This window comes from Antennarius striatus, chromosome 2 (assembly GCF_040054535.1).
Source record: "Antennarius striatus isolate MH-2024 chromosome 2, ASM4005453v1, whole genome shotgun sequence".
In the NCBI taxonomy this organism is placed as follows: Eukaryota; Metazoa; Chordata; class Actinopteri; order Lophiiformes; family Antennariidae; genus Antennarius; species Antennarius striatus.
In genome coordinates, this window is record NC_090777.1 from 29,019,596 (window position 1) to 29,042,165 (window position 22,570).

Here is a 22,570-nt window from a genome sequence, read left to right on the forward strand (position 1 = left end):
TCAAGATGTTCTGATGGCCACTTCCAGCAGGATAACACGCCGTGTCATGAAGGTCCAACCATCTCAAACTGGTTTCTTGAACATGACAATGATTCACTCCTCCAGTCACCGGATCTCAATCCAATAGAGCGTCTAGAGCACCAATAGAGCACCCCACATCCCACCTCTAGGATGTGGTGGAATGGGACATCTGCATCATGGATGTGCAGCAAATATGTGATGTTATCATGAAAATATGGACCAAACTCTCTGAGGAACTTTTCCAGTAACTTGAATCTGCCATGAAGAATTAAGGCAGTTCCGAAGGCAAAAGAGGGTCCAACCCGGTACCAGCAAGGTGGACCTGATAAAGTGTCCGGTGAGTGTATGTTGATATTACTATGGAATTTTGCAGCTACAACATTTTCCACTCATTTGAGAAGGAATTATACAGGATTTAGTGGGTTTGTGGGATTGATTTGAGCATTCATCCAGAACACCATTGGTGTGTTAATGTACACAATCTGCATTCCAGTTCATTCCAAAGGGGTTCAATTGGCTTGAGGTCAAGGCTCCGCAGTTTAATTTCTTCTGCACCCAACTCTCCAACCATGGAACACAGTTTTTCTAGGTTTGCAGAAAAATAATGGATCTAGCACAGGGGTGTGTGGTCCACGTTTTGACTGGTGGGCCACACACACACACACACACACACACACACACACACACACACACACAGTTCTAAAACGTGACAGGTGTGCCAGCTGAGGAGCAGATGGAGTGCTTATTTGTTCTAATGCAAATGACATGTAAAAACATTACATAAAAGGTTTCGACCTTTAACAGGCAGCAAAGCAAACACGCAAGACTTATTGTAAAAATGATTTTACAACTGCATTTATTTCACAAAATTATCGTTTAAACGGGTTTGGCCTAACGGGCCACATGTGGCCCGTTAGGCCGTTGCTTCATCTTGACAAGAAAAGTGAAACTATCACGAGATTATTTTGTACACAGTAAAGATATTTGTGTTGTTCACTGGTGTTTACGTGCTATAATTACTGTCATTTTGTTTTGTGGCAAAATAGTCATTTCACTGAGATTTGGATTATGTAGAAAGATAAATATAAAGACGACCCGCGCTAAAAGATAGGAACAGACCCGATTAACTTAACTAATCGCAGCAACAACATAGTTTATGTTATCCCTGTGATGAACTGGTACACGACGTACAGGAGATACCAGCTGCTTGACAAATGTCAGGTGGCTTCAGATCCCATGACCTTAATAAAGGGACACATTGAGTCGTTATTGATAATGGGTTGATGCTTTTCTCCAGTACCCATGTTTTAGTGCAGGGGTGTCAAACTCATTGTCACCGAGGGCCACATCAAACTATGATAACTATGTAACTAATAAATGTAACTAAATGTAACTCAATGTAACTAAATGTAACTACTCCTTAATGTTAAATAACTCTGAATTTATTACTTATTCAAGTTACAAACATTATTGAAAAAAATGTTTTCTGTTACAACATAAATCCTTTTAATATTATTAAACCCACAGAACTCCATCAATCAATCAAGGATCAAACTATCAATGAATAAAGAAAAAAAACATCAGACACGAGTTAGGACATTAACTTTGTTCAAAACTTTTTTTTATCAATTTTAAAATGGACTTAATTACTGCATTGTGGGAAATGTAGTTTTTGGTCAAAGCACACTTTTGACCTATTTTTTTTCAGACACTCTGACCTTTTATTCTCTCGCGGGCCTTAAGTTTGACACGTGTTTTAGTGGAAAGTGGTTTCCTCTGCATTGCGTTTCATCAGAAACCTTTCTATAAATGTCCACTCGAGAATTGACCCTTTGCTTTCTGTAGGCTTTGGGCTTAAGGCCACTTTCACAAACAATCAGTATTTAAGGGTAGATTTTGTCCTTGATTGTGTTTGTTCCAGTTCTTATACTTGGACAAAACGATCCTGCAGGACAGAGTGCCTGACACTCCTGCAATGTTAGACCTTCATTAAATGAATTACACACACACACACACACACACACACACACACACACACACACACACACACACACAACCATTCAAACTGTATGTCTTTACTCCAGAGGTGTTTATATCCAAAAATGTTCACCCCCATGACCCTGAGAAGATGTGCTGTCCAGTTTCCATGAAACTGAACTCACTGCCTGTGCTTCAATCCTTTTCTGCTGATTTAAAGGAAGGTCTTTGGGGGATTCAGTCCCTCAGGGGCTTAGGGGTAGTCACCAGAGACATGCCCAAATAAGCCGTCCCCATGTTTGTGAGTGAAATGTCAATGCTGTGGCCATCTGCCAGGGGGGTGTTAGATTTATGGTGGGTGAGACACCCTGAAAAATTTAGGACAAGTGTCAATGAGCCATCACGGAGCGGGAACAGGAGGGAGTCAGGGTGGTATAATTAGTACGAGCTGCTCAATGGAGAATGAGAGAGCGAAGTTGGGGGTGAAATCAAAATGTTCTGTGCATGATTCATTTAAGCGGCGCTCAGAATAGACGTGTTACTAAATGCAGGAAGGAGGAACTGTTCTCATGGTGCGCACATCCAAAAACTAAAGCATAGCAATACTTTGTTAGCTTTTATTAGCAGGTCAAGTGAAATGACACGGACTTAGAGGCTGCACACACACACACACACACACACACACACACACACACACAGACACACACACACAAGTGCTTGTAGTGAAGACATCTTAAAAGATGCAACGCCACAGTCATTCCTGCAGGGCCTGTAAATTTTTGAAGACGTGGAGGTGAAGAAGACGATACCGTGTTGAAATTCAGTCTCTTAATCATCTGAGTGATGCTTGATCTCCTTTTAGCAAACAACTAATTCATATGCAGGAACACTGAATGATTATGAATCACTTGCAGTGTAATTTTCTTGGATGACTCAGACACCAGAAAAGAGGCCGTTGCTTCTGTTAGCTTTAGTTCACATGTAATATAAGCAAACAGGACTGTAAACGTAGATAAGATGGGTTTGTGAGGACGGTTAATGTTCCAGCATTTGTATGGATGTCAGGAAATAAGAAAGTGGTTCGGGAAGTGGTTTACAAGTGGTTTGGAGAATGACAGCCGTTGTTTAGTGTTTAGGTCAAGGGAAAAATCTTTGGGGTCATAGAACTGATAGATGGGTTTAGGTCATTCGGGTGTCTTCATTCCCAGTCGTGGGTCATATTAAAACATGTTAAATATTATTTAATATTTAATTAAGTAGTATTTAATATTATGTTATAAGCTGCTGCCCCCGTGACCCGACCCCAGATAAGCGGAAGGAAAATGAATGAATGAATGAATTTGTTATTAAATATTTCAATTTCCAGCATGTATTGATGTTATTTCATCAGTATATCAATGTCACATATACATCTACTCTTCAGGAAATAATTGATTTCATATTAGAGAGTGAAAGAACGACTGACACCAAACATCCAAAGAAAAAGCTGTTTATTTGTAATCTATATAGAAATGATGCAACATGCATCTCGAAGGGGACAACTGTGAAACAACAATACTTTGGTACACTTGAATTTGCGAGTAGCACAAGATTTTTTTACAGACAAAGCAGCATGGTACTTCCTTCAGGATAACAATTCCTTCAGATTCTGTATTGAACTGTGCAAGTTGTTGTGTCATTGAATGGAATTATTAGAAATTGGATGGTAAATTTGATGTCATTGCTTCAATGAGTATTGCACACTGAAAAAAAAAGTAATCCATGGTGGACTATGTAACTGGTATTCAGAAAACAATTGATGTTCCAGTCAAATTAATCAATCCGTGATGATGTTTATATGATATGCAGTATAAAATTGTTACAAAAAGGCATATGTGATTCATAAACAATTCAAATTCTACAATACAAATGCCTAAACAGAACATTAGAAACTAGAATCCAGTGGTAGTCCTGCAGAGCACATCTGCTACTGAAAATAGCGCAATATAGAGAGCTGTTCAAGTTTCTAGAAAGAAGTTAGATTTTTACCGTTTTTAAGTGGTGATCCTGTCGAATAATTGTTAATCAGAATGTTCGATGTTGGATTTCTAGTCAGGGAAAACGATAGTCACCCTCAAATATAAAGGTTTACAATATCAAAACGTTTAGACGCTAAAAATATTTCCTCCTGAACCGCGTTGCAAATGTAACTGCCAGACTTTGCAACAGGAAAAAGAAAAACAAATAAAATAAAGGTGAAACGGCATGTAAAGTGCAAAAAGAGGTTTCATTTAGTGCACTGGGACCGACTATGGTGGTCACACGGGCAGTGTACAAATACTCTAAAAATGCCATTTCCCCTTTTCCCCTATACTTCCTCTTCCAAAGCCATTTTCATATTGTGTCATTTTTTGTGTCCACTGTCTGTAGGCGCTCAGTCATCCAGGACGAGGTCAATCAGGAAGAGCAAAGAAAAAGGAATCAAACAGACTTGTGTAGGTTGGTTGAAGACGTTTCACCTCTCATCCAAGAAGCTTCTTTATTAGAGTCCAGATACTGATATTTTTGTTGGAGCAGAAAACAAACGACCCAGAAACATCAAGACAATGAGTCTCATTAGGTGTGGGGTCATAAGGGGGTCGTTGTCCCGCCCTTCCTCATGGGAAATATACAAAGATATGTGATTGGTTGTTGTGGTTTCTGGAGATGGAACTGGAGAAACCATCTCTGAACAGAGGAGGAGGGTTAAGTCTTCATCTAGACCTCCATCCTTCCTATCTGAAGAGGACTCCTGGATGGGAGGTGAAACATCTTCAACCAACCTGAAGCAAGTCCAGCTGACCCTCTTTTGCTCTTCTTGATTTGTTTCGACTGTTCTTGAGGACCATCATGTCAATGCATTTCTCACAGTATTTGCCCAAAGTCTTGATTAGCTTGTAACTTAACAGGACGTCGAGTAAGATTAACTTTATACACTGCATAGTGCCACTTAAAATGATGGGGATATGTAGTTTAATATGTATGGGTGGCTCCAGGTACCTTTTATTTTTACTGCTGGGATGAACAACAACAACAAGAGATTAAAAGTTAACTTGGGCAACAGGACTGCCACAATAACGCAAGGGTGTTTAGATCTTACGATTCACACTGTTAATCATTTGTCTAGACTAGTAAACTGTTTGAACTAGTAAATTTGAATTGATGTGTGTGTGACAATTTTGTCTTCTCCACACCAGAAAAAAAAACAAAACAGCCAAATTCCTCATCTCTCTGGAATCAACAGAAAGATAGTAAACATGTTCTATCTCAAATACTGTCTAAGCTGAGAACAGTGCCAACTACAGCAACAACAATTATAACATCAATATTGAACAGTAAAAAATGGAGAAAAAAAAATTACAAGAGAAAAAAAAATTACAACAACAATATATAACTCTCTTCATAGAAATCAAACCAGAGAATCTCTAATGTGAATATACTGGAAAATGCAAACCTACCATTACCAATGTTAGCAAATATTATACTAACACAGAAAGCACATCAATTCCTCTCACAGAGAGCGCTCACATCATTGATTCTAAATCGGTGAGGGTGGGCTTGATCAAGCCATTGTTCCCGCTCGGGTCCAGAGGCTGTGTTAGCTCGCTGCCTTTCACGTTGTACTCCTTTGGGCGAGAGCTCACGCCTGACCTCACCGGGGCCGCCACAGCTTTAATCCTCTGAGGATGAAGAAAGGGAATGATTCCATTAATGATCCATCATAAACTGGAGCGCTTTGAAGCCAAATAGGACCGTTAGAAAAGTTACAATCGGCATGCATTATCGCATCTTTTCATTTCTATTTCCCAAGGCCAATTATTTGATCAATTATTAAACTGTCTTTCAAAGCTGCAATGCTAAAAAAAAACACACATAAAACTAGCCTACTGATGACATAATCTGTCACTATCACTCGTGTTATTCTTTGGCACTTCTAATAATATAAAATCCTAAAACAACATATAAATTTAATTGGTTTTAGGGCTTCTTTTTACCTGAAAAGGCATTTCCTTTCCTGGTTCTTTAGATTTCACTGAGTGTTTGCCCACTTTCACAGATATCAGGACTATGTAGGTCAAATGGAGTGAGAAAAACTTCCACTCTCTAGCTCTCTCAGATGGAGACAGGGATGTCTTACAGAAATGTAATGGGGGAAGGGTGACTCGAATATCAACCCAGAGTGTGTTACGGCACCACTCGGCTTTGGTGTGTTCGGATACATTTCAGTGAAAGTTTTAACTGGATAGAATTCAGTTTGGGAACAGGAAGTTTCTATGGTGTTGGTGTTTTCCTACACTGGAGAACAGAAATGGCTGAGATCAAACTTTAACACCGAGAAGTGGCTAAAAAAAATTAGGAACAATCTTCCTGTTCATTTCAGAGCAGAGAAACCAGTTTTATGACAGAGATTCGCATTGATTAAACATTTTGAATAACTGAGCTTTCCAGTTCCTCATAGATAGAATCCACCATTCATGCTAGGCTAAGCTAACCACGCTTTTACCTATCCGGGCTCTGCTTTAGGTTTCAGGTAAAGACAAATCAAAAGTCTTAAATCTTTCTAGGGTTCAGGAGCTCACCTCAATAAGGGGTCCCTCAGACTGAAAGATTTTGATGACCATCACCATGGGGATGCAGATCATGGAGGACAGGGCCAGACACCACCCGAGACCGATGGCCCAGTCGGGGTACTCGTACACCTTGTTGTAGGTCAAGGGCTTGTACTTCACCAGGGAGAAGATGAAGCAGCCCTGAAAACAAACAAATGCCGCTTTTACTAGAAGTCCTGAACTAATCGGTCACCTTGAAAATATCACCCAGGCTCATGTTTATGACACAATAAAGACGCTCTCTTTAAAAAAAAAGAGGCCACGGAGCGCCCACCATGCAGAGAACGGGAGTGATTATGGTCCAGCTCCACTTCATCCACGGGTTTGGTCTGTAGCCAATCATATCCTCAATTCCATCGTAGAAATTGTCAACTCCTATCGACACAGGAGGATAAAGATTAACATGACCTCATTATCAACACTGTACTGAACATACTAGACAATCACATTGACGTAAAAGTTGTTATTGTATGTCACTATAGAATGGCCTTCCTGTCTCCTGAGGAAGTTATCAGGATTATGGCTCCATATCTCTGTTGGTTAACTTAAAAACTTTGAATATCTACTGGGTCATGGACCAAATACTGCATGTAATGTAAACAATGTCAGCTTGTCACTTATTAACTGGTTCACTTGGCAATCATTCGTATTTCCTTCTTCTTGATTGCAGTTCGAAGTATCAGTAGTGGATGTATGAATATTGTGTCATAGATGTGTTTTTTTATTGTACTTGTAGTAATACACATCTTGCTTTACGTACTTGTTTAATATCCGGTGAGGGCTGACTGGGCTAACTCCGTTTTTATTTTTTTTGGTTGATTATATAGAACTGAACTTGACAAACAAAAACTAAACTACGGCTCCCATCGTTTCAGTTTATTTAATCTATTTATATCCAAGGACAAGTGGCACCAATCAACATCCGGGACAGTGTTGGTAACCTAGTTAATTTTTAACTACAGCTCCCTTTTTTTTTTTAAACCCAACATCTCCGGCACGTGACCTTTAACAGCCGGGTCATACGTGTTTACAGCACATTGTTGTAACTTACATACAGGAGATACGCAACAAAGACTGCTGGTCCCTCCCCTACGTTTGCAAAACACGGATCAATTTCCCTTCTCGTCAAAAAATGTGTGAAAAAACATTTAACATTAGCTTATACTTACAATTTTGCAATGTATAATATAGAAGACATGTAGAGTTTATTTATCTCCTCCATTTGAGACAAAGGGCAATTTTATGATAGGGGAAAAATAACTTTATTGTTTACAGCAGTCATAGGTCAGTCCTTCATTGCTGGGATGCCAAAGTGCTACAAACACCTTCTGCCTTGTAGCCAGAACAATTTTAAACACATATAGTGGCTGCAATTTATGCAAATTAATTATTCCTCACAAATAATATAATCAAGTGGTATCAAATGAACAGAAAAAATTGTGATCTCGTTTAATTTTGAAGATACACCACAGCTTTCATTCCGATTACATTTTTCTTCATGAAGCAAAGTGCTTTTCCTTTCAAATATAATAGTAGAGTATAATCTGGTGGGAGGCATCCCTGGATAGCCAATCACAATCTAGCATGGGGCCAATACCGTCCCCCTCCCTCACCCTCACCCCTGAATGCAGTTAAACATATTTACTACTGACATCAACCCACCACAAGGACACCCTTGTTTTCCACCAATGAGATCATTTATGGCTTTTTCAACTCTCTGTTTCGCTTTACTTTGAAAAACGACACACCACAGAAAAAAAACCAAAACATCACTTACCGTAAATCCAGGCTACAGCAATGCATTCGAAGAATGCAACCCACAAAAGGCACACACCACTGGCTGCATAGTAGTCACAGAGTTGAAACACATACATGCCACCCTGGAAAAATAATGAAGGAAAAGCTGCATTAATTACCCCGCTGGTGTGACTGAGATAGAAGGGGGGGCATTAAAGGAGGAGAAAGCGCTGCGTACGAATGCTGGCATCCTCCCAACGGAGGCGAGAGTTCAACAGGTGCTGAGACGTCACCGAAGCACGGGGAACTGCTAAATGGAAAACGGCATTCCGAACTGTTCCATTCGGACACGTACAATGTGAGGGGTAAAAGTGGTGGGACGCCATATTTGGTCTTAACAATGCAGCGGGGCCGACAGGCGAGCGGAAAGTTTGCGTCGTTATCTCTGCTCTTAATCCGAACGCATGGGGTCTCATTTCCTTTTCTAAAACAGGACGAGCAGCAGACGCGAGAGGACGAGGGCTTCCATGAAATGAAACGGGCGCTGCTGAACTTACCTTCGTTACCATGGTTAGTCCCAGGAGATAGCTTAAGCAACACATCAGAGCTATGAAGATCTCTCGTCGGTAACCCTTCCTGAGGACGGCGGGATATAGATCCACAATCGAGGTGATTTGTCCTTCCACTTCAACAAACTGTGGAAACAAAAGCAACTATGAAGCTCTGATGGATTAAAGATAAATAAATAAATCAATGTCTCTCTCTGTATTCATGCAGCTCTAGCCTGGCCTTTTTAAAAGCCATTAATTAAAGAATGAGAGCGGTGTTTGTTGGGCGGTAATGAAGTTGGTTTGTTGAGCCAGTTTGTTGTTTCCAAGACACAAACAGAAAGAAAACAGTGAATTACTGTCTCAGCCTCCCCCCAGTCTGGTCTCCTGTCTTTGTTCCCTTGTCTCCCGTATAATGAATATCAGATAATGTCATAAAAAATGACTGTCTTTACCTATCATGTAACAAAGAACACATTCCTTTGTTATATGATAGAACAAAAAAAAAAAACCCCACATATCAGCGACACGCGTGAGATTGAATGATATAAACTGCATCTTGTGTGAACATAAAGACATTCTGCACGAAATGTAAAGCAGTTACACAAACACACACACACACACACACATATACAGTCAATGGCATCACGGCTCTCATGGAGATATCTGCATTTACAAGTACTCAAATTTAGAGCATGTTCCTGGACTTGGCTCGGACAAGAAGCTGGCCATGTGCAGAACTGAGTTAGCACAGGGGTAGAATTACACTTGGAAGCAGGAAATGTGATATTGCTAGAGTAGAAATGTTTTGTCTGCTTAGATTATCTTCTCTAATTCAAAGATCTGCCTCCTATCAAAAGCTAGGCGGCTTTCATTTGAGCTATGATAATGACGTCTAATAACTAAATGTTTGGCGAACCTCCACGAACTGCTAAATTTAATTTGTTTTGTTATAAGACATTAAAAGGGGTTATATTTGTCATGCGGTGCAGCCAGGAGTGGGAGTGAAATGCCTTCGTGGGAACAGACCGCCTTCCTGTCTGTCATTTATCTGATAGCTCGGAGACGCTAGATGTGGATCGGAAGACAGCAAATAAATGTGTTTTACACTTTGAGGCTGACAGGAGCCAACGAACCCCAGGGGGCCTTAAAACATGCCTGCATGGAAATTAAAGGCCAGCAGATAACTAATCTGCATGTATCTTGAAATCAGAGTCTTGGTTGAAATCCTAACCTGGCTGTCGAGGCCCAGAAGCAGCAGCATGACAAAGAAGAGGATCGCCCAGAGGGTTGGCAGTGGCATCATGGACACAGCTTTAGGATACGCAATGAAGGCCAAGCCAGGACCTGGAAGGAAACATAGTGGGGATGGGGAGAGGGGGCAGAGGATGGAATTAACATTTCTATCTAATTTTAGCTTGGACGACATCAGGGGATTTGAGGAATAGTAAGGCTGTGTATGTGTATGTGTGTGTGCGTGTGTGTATGTGCATGTGTGTGTGTGTGTGAACAAATCCCAAACACAATGTACATACTGTATGAAAGGCTAAATAAACAGAGCATTCTCCTGCACAGGTCATCTATCAGGTTCCACACAGGCAGAATGTTTCATACTTACACAGTATTTTACATTACCTTCAAATTTTCTGTAGATATATGTAAATGTTTTAAGATATATTATCTATATATATATGCATTTATATAATATTACAGTTACATTCCATATTATTCATATGGTTTATTCGTACACTTACTGTTGTGGTACTATCTGCTCCGTACCAGGTACAATGACAAAATGGAATCTAATCCACATTTATTACAATATAAACACAGTGAGGAATCGACAAAAAGTCATAAACCAGTTCAACAAGATATGATAAAAGCATGTGACACAAAATCCAGCACAGTGTTGTCTTCAGAAAATGCAACATTGCATTAAAAAAAAAAAAAGCTTCAATTTGTTTTGGTTATGAATCACATATGATGGAACATCTATGTACACATCATAGTGTACACACAACACACTATAATGTACATACACAGAATCAGTGTCACTGTCATACAACTGGTTTGAGTTCACAAGTTCATTCAAGTTGAAGTCTTATTATTAACTGACCAGAGCGAGCATGCTGAAAGAAGACGCATCTCCTTCAAAAGTCCACATAAAGAATAAAAGGAAGGCAGAAACAGAACCGGTGGCGTCCACCACAGCTCGTGAACAGAACTGGGCCTTACAGTGCAGTGCTGCTGCAAGAAATATCAGCTCAAAGTGCCAGTGCACATAAAGTAGAATGCAAAACAGTAGGTTGCCAATCCTCTTAGCAAAAAAAAGAAGTTACAAGAAGCCATGGGAGAGGGACATGAGGACGCCTGGTGCCATTGGACACCTGTGATAGTGATGATGGCGCCAGTTTAACGCCGCAGCTCACTGTGTAGCTAAGACGCACAGCACTTGACCAATGCAATGTAATCTGTCCTCAGAAAAGGTGGAACAAATTCCACAATGAAGTCACAATTCTGTTTCTTTGGGGCTTTTTTTTTTTTTTAAATTCGTGGAGTGTGCAATCGCCGATACCTCTACATTTCAGCATCATCGTTTCCGAGAATTAATAAATGGCTTGGATAACTTTTTTTTTTTTTCCTCCAACAATTCTCCTGTCGCTTGACTATCTCTTTGGGTTAAGTTTCCGATTGCCTTAATTTTAGTTTTGGCAGCAGCGCCCACCATCACTGCTGCCATCACCTTGGACCCTCGTACCTGACTCTGCCACAGTGGCAATGTCCACCCCTTGTTCTTGTGCCATGAAGCCCAGGACGGAAAATATTGCGAAGCCAGACACAAAACTGGTACCGCTGTTGAGGCCTCCCAGCAGCAAACAGTCCCTATGTCACACATATGTCATGGAGGTTGTTAATGAACACAGGTGGAACCGAAGTTCCCATTTTCTTTTTCACGCAACCGTCTCTGACACGAGTTGCTGTCACTACTACAGTCTCTCTCTCTCTCTCCCCCCGCCCCCGGAGGAAAACGCCACCCACCTGTAGCAGTTGTATTTGTACTTGTTGTAGCTCCCCAGTGACGTCATGGCTCCCAGGCAAATGGCATAGGAGAAGAAAACCTGAGTTCCTGCATCAATCCACACCTGAGCGGAAAAGAATTCAATTTTCAGTATTGGAGAGATAATCTGGAAGTCAATCCCATTCAAATATGAAGCTAAACAGCTAATCTGGCACTGTCCACAGCGAACAACCTTCACCTAGAATACCAGTAGACTTTATTGCATTTTGAAAGAACCAGGTTAGCAATTTTTCTTGTTTTTCTTTTTAAACTAGAAAATAGATGAAAAGTCGTGACTCCTACCTCTGGATCTGTTAAGCGGGTCAGGTCAGGGTAAAGGTAAAATTTGATTCCTTCAGCCGCCCCAGGCAAGGTCACACCACGCACCAACAGCACAATCAGCATCACAAAGGGGAAAGTCGCTGTTATGTACACCACCTATGGGATGTAAAGGTTACAGAATGAGTAATCATGCTAATGAGTGTCATTTCAAAATCAACGTTTCCTTTAGATTACAGACGACACACTGCTCTTTTTGTCTTCCCATGATTCCCCTGTGATCACAGTAATACCACTTTTTTTCATCGAGGTTAAGGACGTTAGAACTATCAATAGAGGTGAATGCGGATGAACTGATATCTGGTTTATTCAATACAATAAACAATCACATTTATGTAAATCCACAAATGTTCAGAATTAAGTTAACAAATAAATAAGACGTGAAGAGTCCCTCCAGTTGCCTCTCATCTAGTTTCCATCCAGCGAACACAAACGGAGGGAGAGTTAAGGTTCGCCAGTCGACTGTTCTCTGACGACAGAGAGTCTGGCCAACAAGAAACTGTGAGGACAGGAGACGTTTGTGTCTTAAATCAACCAAATGAACTACCTCCCGAGCATGTGGGTGTTCTCTGAGCAACGACTTGTTGGGAGAAAAAAAAATTTAAGAAATAGCATCCGGACACAACAATATGTCCTGCGCCTCGGGACTTACTTTCCCAGTGGACTTGACTCCCTTCCAGATGCAGAAGAAACAGATAATCCAAACTGCAAGGAGGCACAGGGCCAGGTCCCACTTCAGGGGCCCTATGTCCTCGATCCCTGAGGACAGACTCAGGACGTTGCGTCTATGGAGAGTACAGAGATGCAGTTAGCTATTTTTCTAAGACATATTATGAAGGTGATGGCCTGAGATCACCGTGGTTATGACTATGATAGTGGAACTGGAACAGAAGCCTGACAAGGCTTCTCCGTGTTTCTCTGCCGTTTCTAGCCAGTCCGAATTGTGTAACTGCTACTGTCGCAACACATATTTTGGAACGCTTTGAAGAAACAGCCTTTCGATATGTAATGTACAAACATTTGTGATTCAATCAAATCCGGATGTAACGAGCCAAATATGTTAAAAAAAACAAAAAACCCTGACATTTGAATCTCATTCGACAAAAGAGGAGCTGCTTAAGACTCACAGCAAAGTAAACTATAAAATAGGCTGGCGGGGGGAAATAAAAAATCTGCCTTTTTGAGGGAACTGTGCCTGTTTAAACACAATTACATAACTAAGATAAAGAGGCAGTGTTACCTCAGTATGTTTCACATTTTAGTGAAGCAGGCTGACAGAGAATACTCACTCCCAGAACTCGGTGACGGGGGAGGTAAAGTTGGTCATGTTGGCAGTGAGCCACAGGGTCTTGTTCTTGCGGACTGTGTCCTCCACACAGTTTACTGTGTTCCAGGGCTGCTTGCATTTGGCCCAGGGGAGCTCTGGCTGAAAACACTGGAACAGATAGTAGAGTCCCCAGGCCAGGATCACGATGTAGTATATGTTCAGCAAAGATACGATCACAACCGAAGCATAGCCGATACCTGGAGGGGGAGAGAGGAAATGGAAGTGTGATTTAAGCATGACTTGATGACATATCATTAATTCACATGAACATTTCTAAGGTGTTATTAGCTATGCATTGACAAGTACATGTGTTTCCCTTTTTGTGAATCTAGAACGTGGTGTCATGTTTCACATTGGCAACAAAACTCATGCTCTTTCTTCCTCTTTTTTTTTTGGCTTCCATCAACTGATTGTCAATCAGTTGTAATCTGATTACATTCTCAGACGTTCAGAAAATATTGGCATCCCTTGAAGTCAAAAGACATTTTCCTCTTAAAGCAGTTCCTGCTAACACTTTTACAACAAGCCACACAATATTTTATACTTAGCAGAGTCAAACCAAAAGGTCATAGTGAAGTATTGACTAATATGTACCTCATATTAAGTTTTAATGGGTAGATAATAGTAAGTTATTGACTGAAACTAAGTTAAACCGCCTCAGTAATCCCTTGTTGCTAGGTAATCCCTTGTTGTTTCGTTTAATGTGTGTCCTTTTATACAAAGTGCTGCATTATCCTGAAGGCATGACAACTGAATAATAATAATAGCACTTTACCACTGCCCCCCCCCTCATTATTTAACCTTAAATGTTCATGTCTCCTGACATAACCGACCTTAGGGTTGTATTAGGATGAGGGATTAACCTTATAAGCTTTCAACCACGGCTAACATCGGAATTCCAGGTTGGGCCAAGCGTGGGATACTTGGCAACAGATGACAGAGCATTCTTAGAATATAATCTGCATTATACATACCACTGACTCCTCCTTCACAATGACTGAGATCTGTTTTGATAGATATATGGTAGATATAGATAAAATAGAGGTGAATTAAGTTAAAAACAGGAACTCTTAAAAAGAAAGTGATTCATTATTTGTTCAGGAATTATGTGCTGATAATTTGATCATGCATGACTGTATTGGCCATGCTCAGAGCATTTCAGAGAGTAAATATGCAAATGCTCAAGACAGTGGCAGAAAGGGTTAATCTGGCTGTATTCTGTATTCTTCCTGAAGCTCACTGGATTATGTGCAAACTCATATCGGTGCAACGTTTACCACTAGAGCTGTTTTAACATTCCTCTACTAACAAGGGAGATGTTAGTACACTTTCACAAAATATGACCACACCCATTAGTCATAGTTACTGCAACTGGAAATTTCCATCCAGAGACAGCACTGGAACACTGAGAAGGTGTGAGAAAATCTTTATAATCCTCGAACAAACCTCTTTATTGTCTCAGTGAAGAGGACGTTTTTCACCAGTTTCACTTTGCGACCTCCTCTAATAATGTTGGTAGTGTTTTAACACTATTTTTAGATGACTTTGCCTTTGGATATGTTCACAGAAGCCCCCCCAACACTCCCCTGCTGCTCAGGAGTATTTATAACCTGATCATCTGTGTTGCCCCCTCCTCCTGATTCCCAAATTCCTTTTGTAAACTGATAGAGAAGTCAAAAGCTGTGACCAGTTTGGTGTGTGTGTGTGTGTGTGTGTGTGTGTGTGTGTGTGTGTGTGTGTGTGTGTGTGTGTGTGTGTGTGTGTGTGTGTGTGTGTGTGTGTGTGTGTGTGTGTGTGTGTGTAACTTGACTTTGTACGGTTGTGCAGACATGAATTCATGTGCTAAAGACATGTGGAGATGGGGAGGGACAATGGGGAAGATTTGTGACTGGCCAGTTACATGTCTACACGTGGATTTTTTTATTTTTTTTGATTCTCTTGTGCCAAACGCGGTGGCAGAAGGACGGACAGCAGCCTCAGCGTTCTGTGAATAGCAGAGACCGTCGACAGCTGCTGGAGATCCGGTGCCACACAGTTTCCTCTCTTTTCATCTTGCTGCCTGTGTGTGAACATGAGTAAGGGAGTGACGGCAGCTGTCGAGGGTCCGATGCCTCGCTGCTTGTCTACAGTTGTCGCTCAAAATTAAGAAGGGGGGGGGGGCTTAACTCATTCATTGCCGTTGACGTCTATAGACATCAACCCAACCGTTGAATGCCATTGAGGTCTGAAGACGTCGGTTGTGTTTTCTAACATAGTGTAGCGGTGTTGGAGGCAGCGGTGCTGTTTGTGGATGAGCCCTCAGCATATAAGAGAAGCAGACCGGAGGAGATGGAGACAATAGCGCAGCTCACACTTTTCATGCTATTTTGGGAGGAAAGAGTGTCGCGATCGTAGGAAAAAAAGACGAGGGAGATCATACGGAGAGCGATCAGTGTGGTTTTTGTTGTGTTGTAGAAGGACACCTCTGTCAAGATGTTTGAGGTGTCAGTAAAGTAAAAAATATTAGCTGCTTGACGAGGATGTTCAGAAAAAGCTCGTTTTCTCTGTTTTTTGATGAGAACCCCCCCCCCCCCCCGGATGTTTTGGGGTGAAAAAACAAGTTCCTGGAAACCAATTCTGAAAACAGTTGGCAAACAATCGGTAAATCTTGTAGCCTGGTATGACAATGCTGTTAGAAAGAAAACATGTCACTCAGGACCGTGCCTTTTGGCGAGCAGCTCAGTGGTTGTTTAATTGTTGTTGTTTTGGCCTCTTTGTTAACGGAATTACGCTGTCGTGCCAAATCTGCATTCCTGACCGAACACGGATGATATGTGAGCTGCTGCCATTTATCTGCATAAGTAAAAGTGTCACTTTATGAGTCATCAACTAACCGGTAAAGATGGGGCAAAGCTTGGCCCAGCAGGTAATTCCTCCCTCAGAAGTGTACTGGCCCAGTGCAACCTCCAGGAAGAACACAGGCAGGCCCCCGCCAAACAGGAAGATGAAGTACGGGATGAGAAACGCACCTGGGTGGAGAATAGCAGACATAGTTAACAGAGATCACCATTCTTTTTTTGGCATGCTGACATGTGTGTGTGTGTGTGTGTGTGTGCGTGTGTGTGTGTGTGTTTTCCTACCTCCACCGTTCTTATAACAAAGGTAAGGGAAACGCCAGACGTTTCCTAGTCCGACAAAGCCCCCGGCCACAGACAGGACAAAGTCGAGCTTGCTCGCCCACTTCTCCCTCTGGGGGGCCTTGCCTTCGGCCTCGTCTTCGGGACGTGTGCCCGGGCTCTTCCCTGGTGAGGGTTTCAGGGTATCCTTGTGAAAGTCCTTCAGGCATTGGAGTTTCTCTTTTTGTGCCATGCTGTGGACAACAGAAAAAAAAAAGAAGGTGGACGTTCAGAGACGGAGGGGATGAGGATAAGATGCAGAGAGGGAGGAACATTAAGAAGATTAAGCGGCCTCCTGAATGTGTAACAACACGAGGCGTAACAAATGAGACACACAGGGCTATGCTGAAATCTTGCTAATCCCAACAACTGATGTATAAAGGTCATTCAGGCTGCAGAACCACCGAGGAGACTTTTATTTTGAAAGAGAAAAAATAACTGCGTAATTGAATTTGGCGATAAAACGGTGACAAGTTCCAGATTTAATGTGTAACAGCGGTGCAATGTCATTGTTTTAAGTGGCGTAATCTGTATTTTACATGCATTCTACCAAATACATCATTAGAACATGAGCCAAACTGCAAGGCAACCGTGTGCACATTGTTTAAAACCATTTTAGTTCTGTTTCCCCGCTCTGTTCCTTCTCAGAGGGGGGGTACATTGTCACTCGACAAAAAAAGGAAGCCGGTGTTTGGACAAGATATTCGCCTTTAAGAACTCGCTGGACCCCAAGAGGAATGTTTTGCTATAGATTTCTTCTCAGGCTACTCAATCAGCAACAAGTTAGTCCAATGTCATCCAAATTTAGAAAGGAAGCGTTCCCAGCCCCTCGGCTGCTGACCGGAAGATACGACGGCTTAAGTTCACTTGGGTGTTTATACTGTAAATCACCTTTCAAAGAACGACAGGATTTCTTTTTACAAACTGTGGGTATCCTATAACAACCTCCATGAGCCGCAGTTGAGAAGAGAAAACAGCAATAGACCGAAAACAAGATGGACATGTTGAGGCTGAACTTTATTTAGGCTTTAGGCTCATAAGGAGAGAACAAAAGAAGGATAATTACAAAGTTGTGGTTATCTCCTGGCAATCACATAAGCATACATTTAAAAAAAGGTGTACCTTTTCTTAAGAAAACCATGGACGATGTCCAATCTATTCGGCAAAACAGGATTAGTGGTCCCAAAACGTCATTTTATGAAGACAACAGCTCAGAATCCTGATAATCATGGAGGTGTGCATCACATCTTCTCTTCTCACATAGAGAAAAAACCTCTCCGAAACCTTCCGCACCAACTTGCGCCAATGATCGAGTCATGAGGAGCAACCATCTCCCTGTGCACCGACCGCATCCCATCATCATCGTTTCTCTGTTTCCGCTTATGCACGACAAGTCAACTTCAACTGTTTTTTTCCATTCTCGGTCCTTATTACATAACTGGATCAGCTCTTGCCTCTCTGACTTTCATTCCATTTCTGTCCCCTGGCTTTATCCCTTTTCCCTCCACGTTGACTCTGGTCGTCTATAAGCCTATACTTTCACCTGCCCTCGTCCTGTTTGCTCTGCCCACCAGATAAGACGCAAGGCAAACAAGTTTCAGGGATTTCATCGAGACATGCGTGATGACAAAACACCTTACGGAAAACAGATCGCGGCAATTTTTATTATTGGTTAAAACACATTGATGCTTAAATTAAGTCACTGTCCAATCAGCTTGCAGTTCTCTAAACTTTCACCACACAGAAATACCATTAACATATCCAGCAGAACATTAATCACCTGTATTCTAATTCATTTTTATCACCTTCTTCCTGCAGAAAGTCACATGAAATCAGCAAAAGCAATTACAAAAACTTACATTTCCTTCATGGCTGCGACTATGTATAGAGTTCCTCTCTCGCAGCTGTCACCATCCCTCTGTACTGAATGCCTTTATGCTGACACTGGTCACATTAAGTGGAGCTGACAGCAAGACCCGCCTCTTAGCTCAACACAATTGGATACAGCCTCACTGTGACGGGCAACGCAGGTACCAACGTGGGAGACTGTAAATTTCCACTTCCCACTGCACCCTGCCCACAACCACACAAACAGCCGAGCAGAGGGGAATGAGTGTGTGTCGCACATGCACACACACACACACACACACGCACACACACATCGAGACACAGGAACACACTTCTTATTCATGTTGGATACACAGAGGACAAGTCACAGGAGAAGAAACCCTGGGCTGGTCGAACACGGGGGGATGGCTCTCGGACAAACGGATGAGCTGAAGCAATGAATTCCATTTTTTTTATTTTTTTTACTTGACTAAACGTCACTAAAACGTGATGCACAGTTTCATAACCAGCTCCTCATAACATCACCTTGCCACCTCCAGGCATCTTTGTGTGAAAACTATTTTTATTCATGCCCAGGCTATGATAAAATTGTGGTGCGCAAGAAATTTCAAACCACTGTCCTCCATTCTTTCATGACGCGCAGTCCGTTATCTGGGAAATGTAAGCGAATACAGTATCAGCTTATAACAACTCCAAATAAGGCAATGTCTCTCTTCTGCTAGTCTGTGGTCTGTTTAGATAGGAAACCATTCACTGCTCTCACAGCTCACACTGGTTGGACAAAAAGGTTTCAAGCAAGAGTCAATTAAAAAACAGATGAATTCCTGTGCAGGATTTACAGAGTTAAACCTGGGGAACGGATCAACCGAAGACAAGACGCCACCATACACACACCTTGACACCTCTCAGCTTTGCACGACCCCATAATCCATCATATTTTGGTCAGTGTCATGCTCTGTGTACTATTTGTGTTATGTAACCTCTGACAGACGCTTACTAATCCATCTAAGATAGACCTTGGTGCTTGTATTTTCAAGGTAGGAGCATGCAAGACAAGGACAATCTGTTAAAAACCAAGCGTCACACACACATAATGACGTGTCTCTGAGGTGTGGAGCAGATTTAGGCGCATGTAGTGTTTGGATCTTGCTTAAATGTAGAAAATCAATGAATAATGACAAAGGATCTCATGTGTAATTAAAAAAAAAAAATTTCTGTATAGGTTCAAACAACACTGACGATTTTTTTATTTCATCATAGCACGATTTTACGCAAAAAGATCGCATTTTCATTTATTATAATGAATGAAATTAACGCACTCCTCTGTTTCCAAGGAAACCCTTCACCGACAACCCGGTTTCAGGAACCAAACTAAAAACTGTTTTCGGCCCCAGCAACTAGAGAGGTGGGTTGAGCCTTCAGATTTTATCCTGAGAGCGCGCATTGATTTTGTTAGAGGCCACATGTCGATCGATCAAATGGGAAATGAGGCGAAGACAGAAGGAAGCGGGTTTATTCTCGTAAAACGTCTTTAGTAAAAAAGAGCTTCAGGCGCACTTCAACGGTCTCTTCTGAAGGATGAATAAAAAACAGCCACGCATCCACTCATTCAATGGCAGAGACATTTTGAAGTGCGCATCACGCAAAAGTAAAAAAAAAAAAAAAGGATCAGGAATTGATCACCGCAAACACAAGAAAACGGGGTTGAAAGCGCAAAACCGTTTTTTTTTAACGGACGGGGGGGGGAAATAACGTTCAAGGTCAGAAAACGGTTTTCATTCTGCATTTTGAAAGAATTAGGACGCAATATCATCTTTAAAAAGAGGACAAGAGCTGCTGTGTCCTTGTCATGAAACAAAAAATGAAGCAGACACATCATCAAAATACTGAAATATAAACTTTAATATTCAATATTAGATTATTTATAAATATTGTTTAAAACAAACTCAGTCCTAAAAGAATAAGATCGCTTAAAAAAGGCGCACATGTTTCTATCATTAATCTATCTAGTATTATTTTAAGAGCCAAATCAAATGTGGATATCCTTTTATTGATGTGGGGAAAGAAGATGCCGGTTTTACCTGTCGTTTTCTCGCAGAGCAGTGCTGTTCGTCGGTTTGCTGTCTCAGAGTAAGGCTATTGGAGACTGTTTAATCTATTTGTCTTTGGGACCATTGTTTCCCCGAGCTGGTGCGCGTTTATTATCAGTTTGAGTGGAAAATCACCAGCTTCGCATGAAGCATGCAATTTCTTAAAGCGACAGTCACACAGCCGCTCCTCGCGTGGTGTTCTGGAAGTCTTATAAACTGCATTATAACGTGCATTCATATTGTTTTCACATTTAGGACTTGCAAAAGCAGAATCAGTATATATTAACCCGTTATGACGTCTGTTATTAGAATAAAATGTGTAAGTGTTTTTGAATGCAGCAACTGTTTGCTCTACCAGTTAAATTATTCCATCCCAGTTCCAAAAACAAAATTAAAAACACAATACTGCCATTCAATTAAGTGTTAACATTTAATAATCCTCTTGACTTTTATTTCAATATAAAACAAAAGGAAGTCTATCTAAAGCGTTACCATTCATTAGTTTCTGTATTCTGAATTTCATGACTGGAAGAGGAGTCACATGAATTCAACTGAACTTCAAGGTTAAATGTCTGTAATCTTCTCCCCTCCTCCTCCCCAAATCAGCTCAACCTTCTTGTTATGTCTCAAAGCAATACTCCCATTTAGGTTTGGGAACTCATGCTGTCCAAAAAAAAAATTACTTTTTTCAGAATTTATTCATTTTTAATCTCACCTAGGTAACATGTAAAGACTTGTTGAATTTCAGCTCCAATATTATTGGACGTTAATCTTGTGACTCATGAAGTTAAATATTCTGAAATACTAGATGCAAAATATTACGTGAATGACTAACAGTGATGTTAACTATCCATGAAATTAGACAGAGATGGATAGGTAGACAGGTAGATAGATCTACCAACAATTGGTAGAAATTATTCAGACCATAATTAATGTCAGACACCGAGAGAAATAACCACTGTTTTATTTTAAGAACAGCTGCTCAAAAAGATTCATTCACAGCTCACTTTGCCAACATTCCATAATACTTTAAGCACGCCAGCATGGCCGACGTAGACATTTTATGAATATGGTCCACTTGTGTAAAATAACACTGCAACTACATTACTGGTGCTATTCCTACAACTGTAAAAAACAAGAACAAAAAAAAACTAATACTAAACAAATACTGCACATCAAGCCTTAGAGCAATGCAAAACATTCCCTGACCTCAATCTTACCGACTCGATATTTAGTCATTTTGTTGGTCAGATAGATGGTTGCCAATCATCACACAGTTGGTGGATACAGTACACTCACCACTGCTCTCATATCTTTGTTAAGAATTCTAATGAGATGCAACTTTAGATTTGTGAGTAGGAATGTGAAGGGTTTAAATTATCCAGTGAAGAGAAATAAAGTCTCCTCCCCATCTCAGCAGTTGAAGGCCGGTGTTTCTTTCCTGCAAGAGACTCACTTGCAACAGCGTGACCACCCTCGCATCCAAACAAGTTGTAGCAGACAAAGACACACAAGTACATAATTGTCTTTAACACTATTTCATACATTAGTTACTTTTGCAAACATCTATTTTAGCAAACATCTACCACCCCTTCCCCAGAGGGGAGGGGGTGGGTGGGGGCATGCCCAGAAACATGCCCAACATGTTTCTGGGCATGCTTCCTGGTCTGAACTCTCACCCTCTCATGATTGGAGGGGACTTAAACTGCTGCTTTAACTCTGCTTCCTTTATTTGTAACTTCCTGTCAGAGTACAATACAGATCAGCGGTCCCCAGCCACCGGGTCGTGACCTGGTACCAGGCCGCGGGCCATTAAGGTACCAGGTTGCGGGCCATTAGGGC

The 22,570-nt window shown here is 41.2% G+C and overlaps 1 protein-coding gene across 2 annotated transcripts; it reads right to left on the bottom strand.

Annotated features, from left to right (window-relative positions):
* Positions 1–3,471: 3,471 nt before the first annotated feature.
* On the bottom strand, positions 3,472–20,863 carry slc6a6b (solute carrier family 6 member 6b). 2 transcript variants are annotated; one of them, XM_068328664.1, is made up of 14 exons: positions 20,720–20,863; positions 16,755–16,984; positions 16,509–16,643; positions 13,598–13,832; positions 12,961–13,093; positions 12,273–12,407; positions 11,951–12,054; positions 11,670–11,794; positions 10,146–10,258; positions 8,921–9,058; positions 8,404–8,506; positions 6,901–7,001; positions 6,597–6,767; positions 3,472–5,696 (listed from the first exon to the last, which is right to left on the bottom strand). In XM_068328664.1, the coding sequence occupies exons 2-14, from the start codon at positions 16,981–16,983 to the stop codon at positions 5,541–5,543; spliced, it is 1,878 nt and encodes a 625-aa protein (XP_068184765.1). In that variant the 5' UTR covers position 16,984; positions 20,720–20,863; the 3' UTR covers positions 3,472–5,540. The 2 variants fall into 2 exon arrangements, with proteins under 2 accessions (XP_068184765.1, XP_068184757.1); XM_068328656.1 differs by lacking the exon at positions 20,720–20,863 and adding an exon at positions 18,650–18,799.
* Positions 20,864–22,570: the final 1,707 nt, after the last annotated feature.

Bases quoted from the DNA above. Each gene is read 5' to 3' on its own strand.
- slc6a6b (XM_068328656.1), bottom strand. The intron at 13,833-16,508 runs GTTAGTTGATGA...CTCCCCCTCCAG, and splicing joins GCTTTGCCCCATCTTTACCG to GTATCGGCTATGCTTCGGTT. The intron at 12,408-12,960 runs GTAAGTCCCGAG...TACATCCCATAG, and splicing joins GAGTCAAGTCCACTGGGAAA to GTGGTGTACATAACAGCGAC.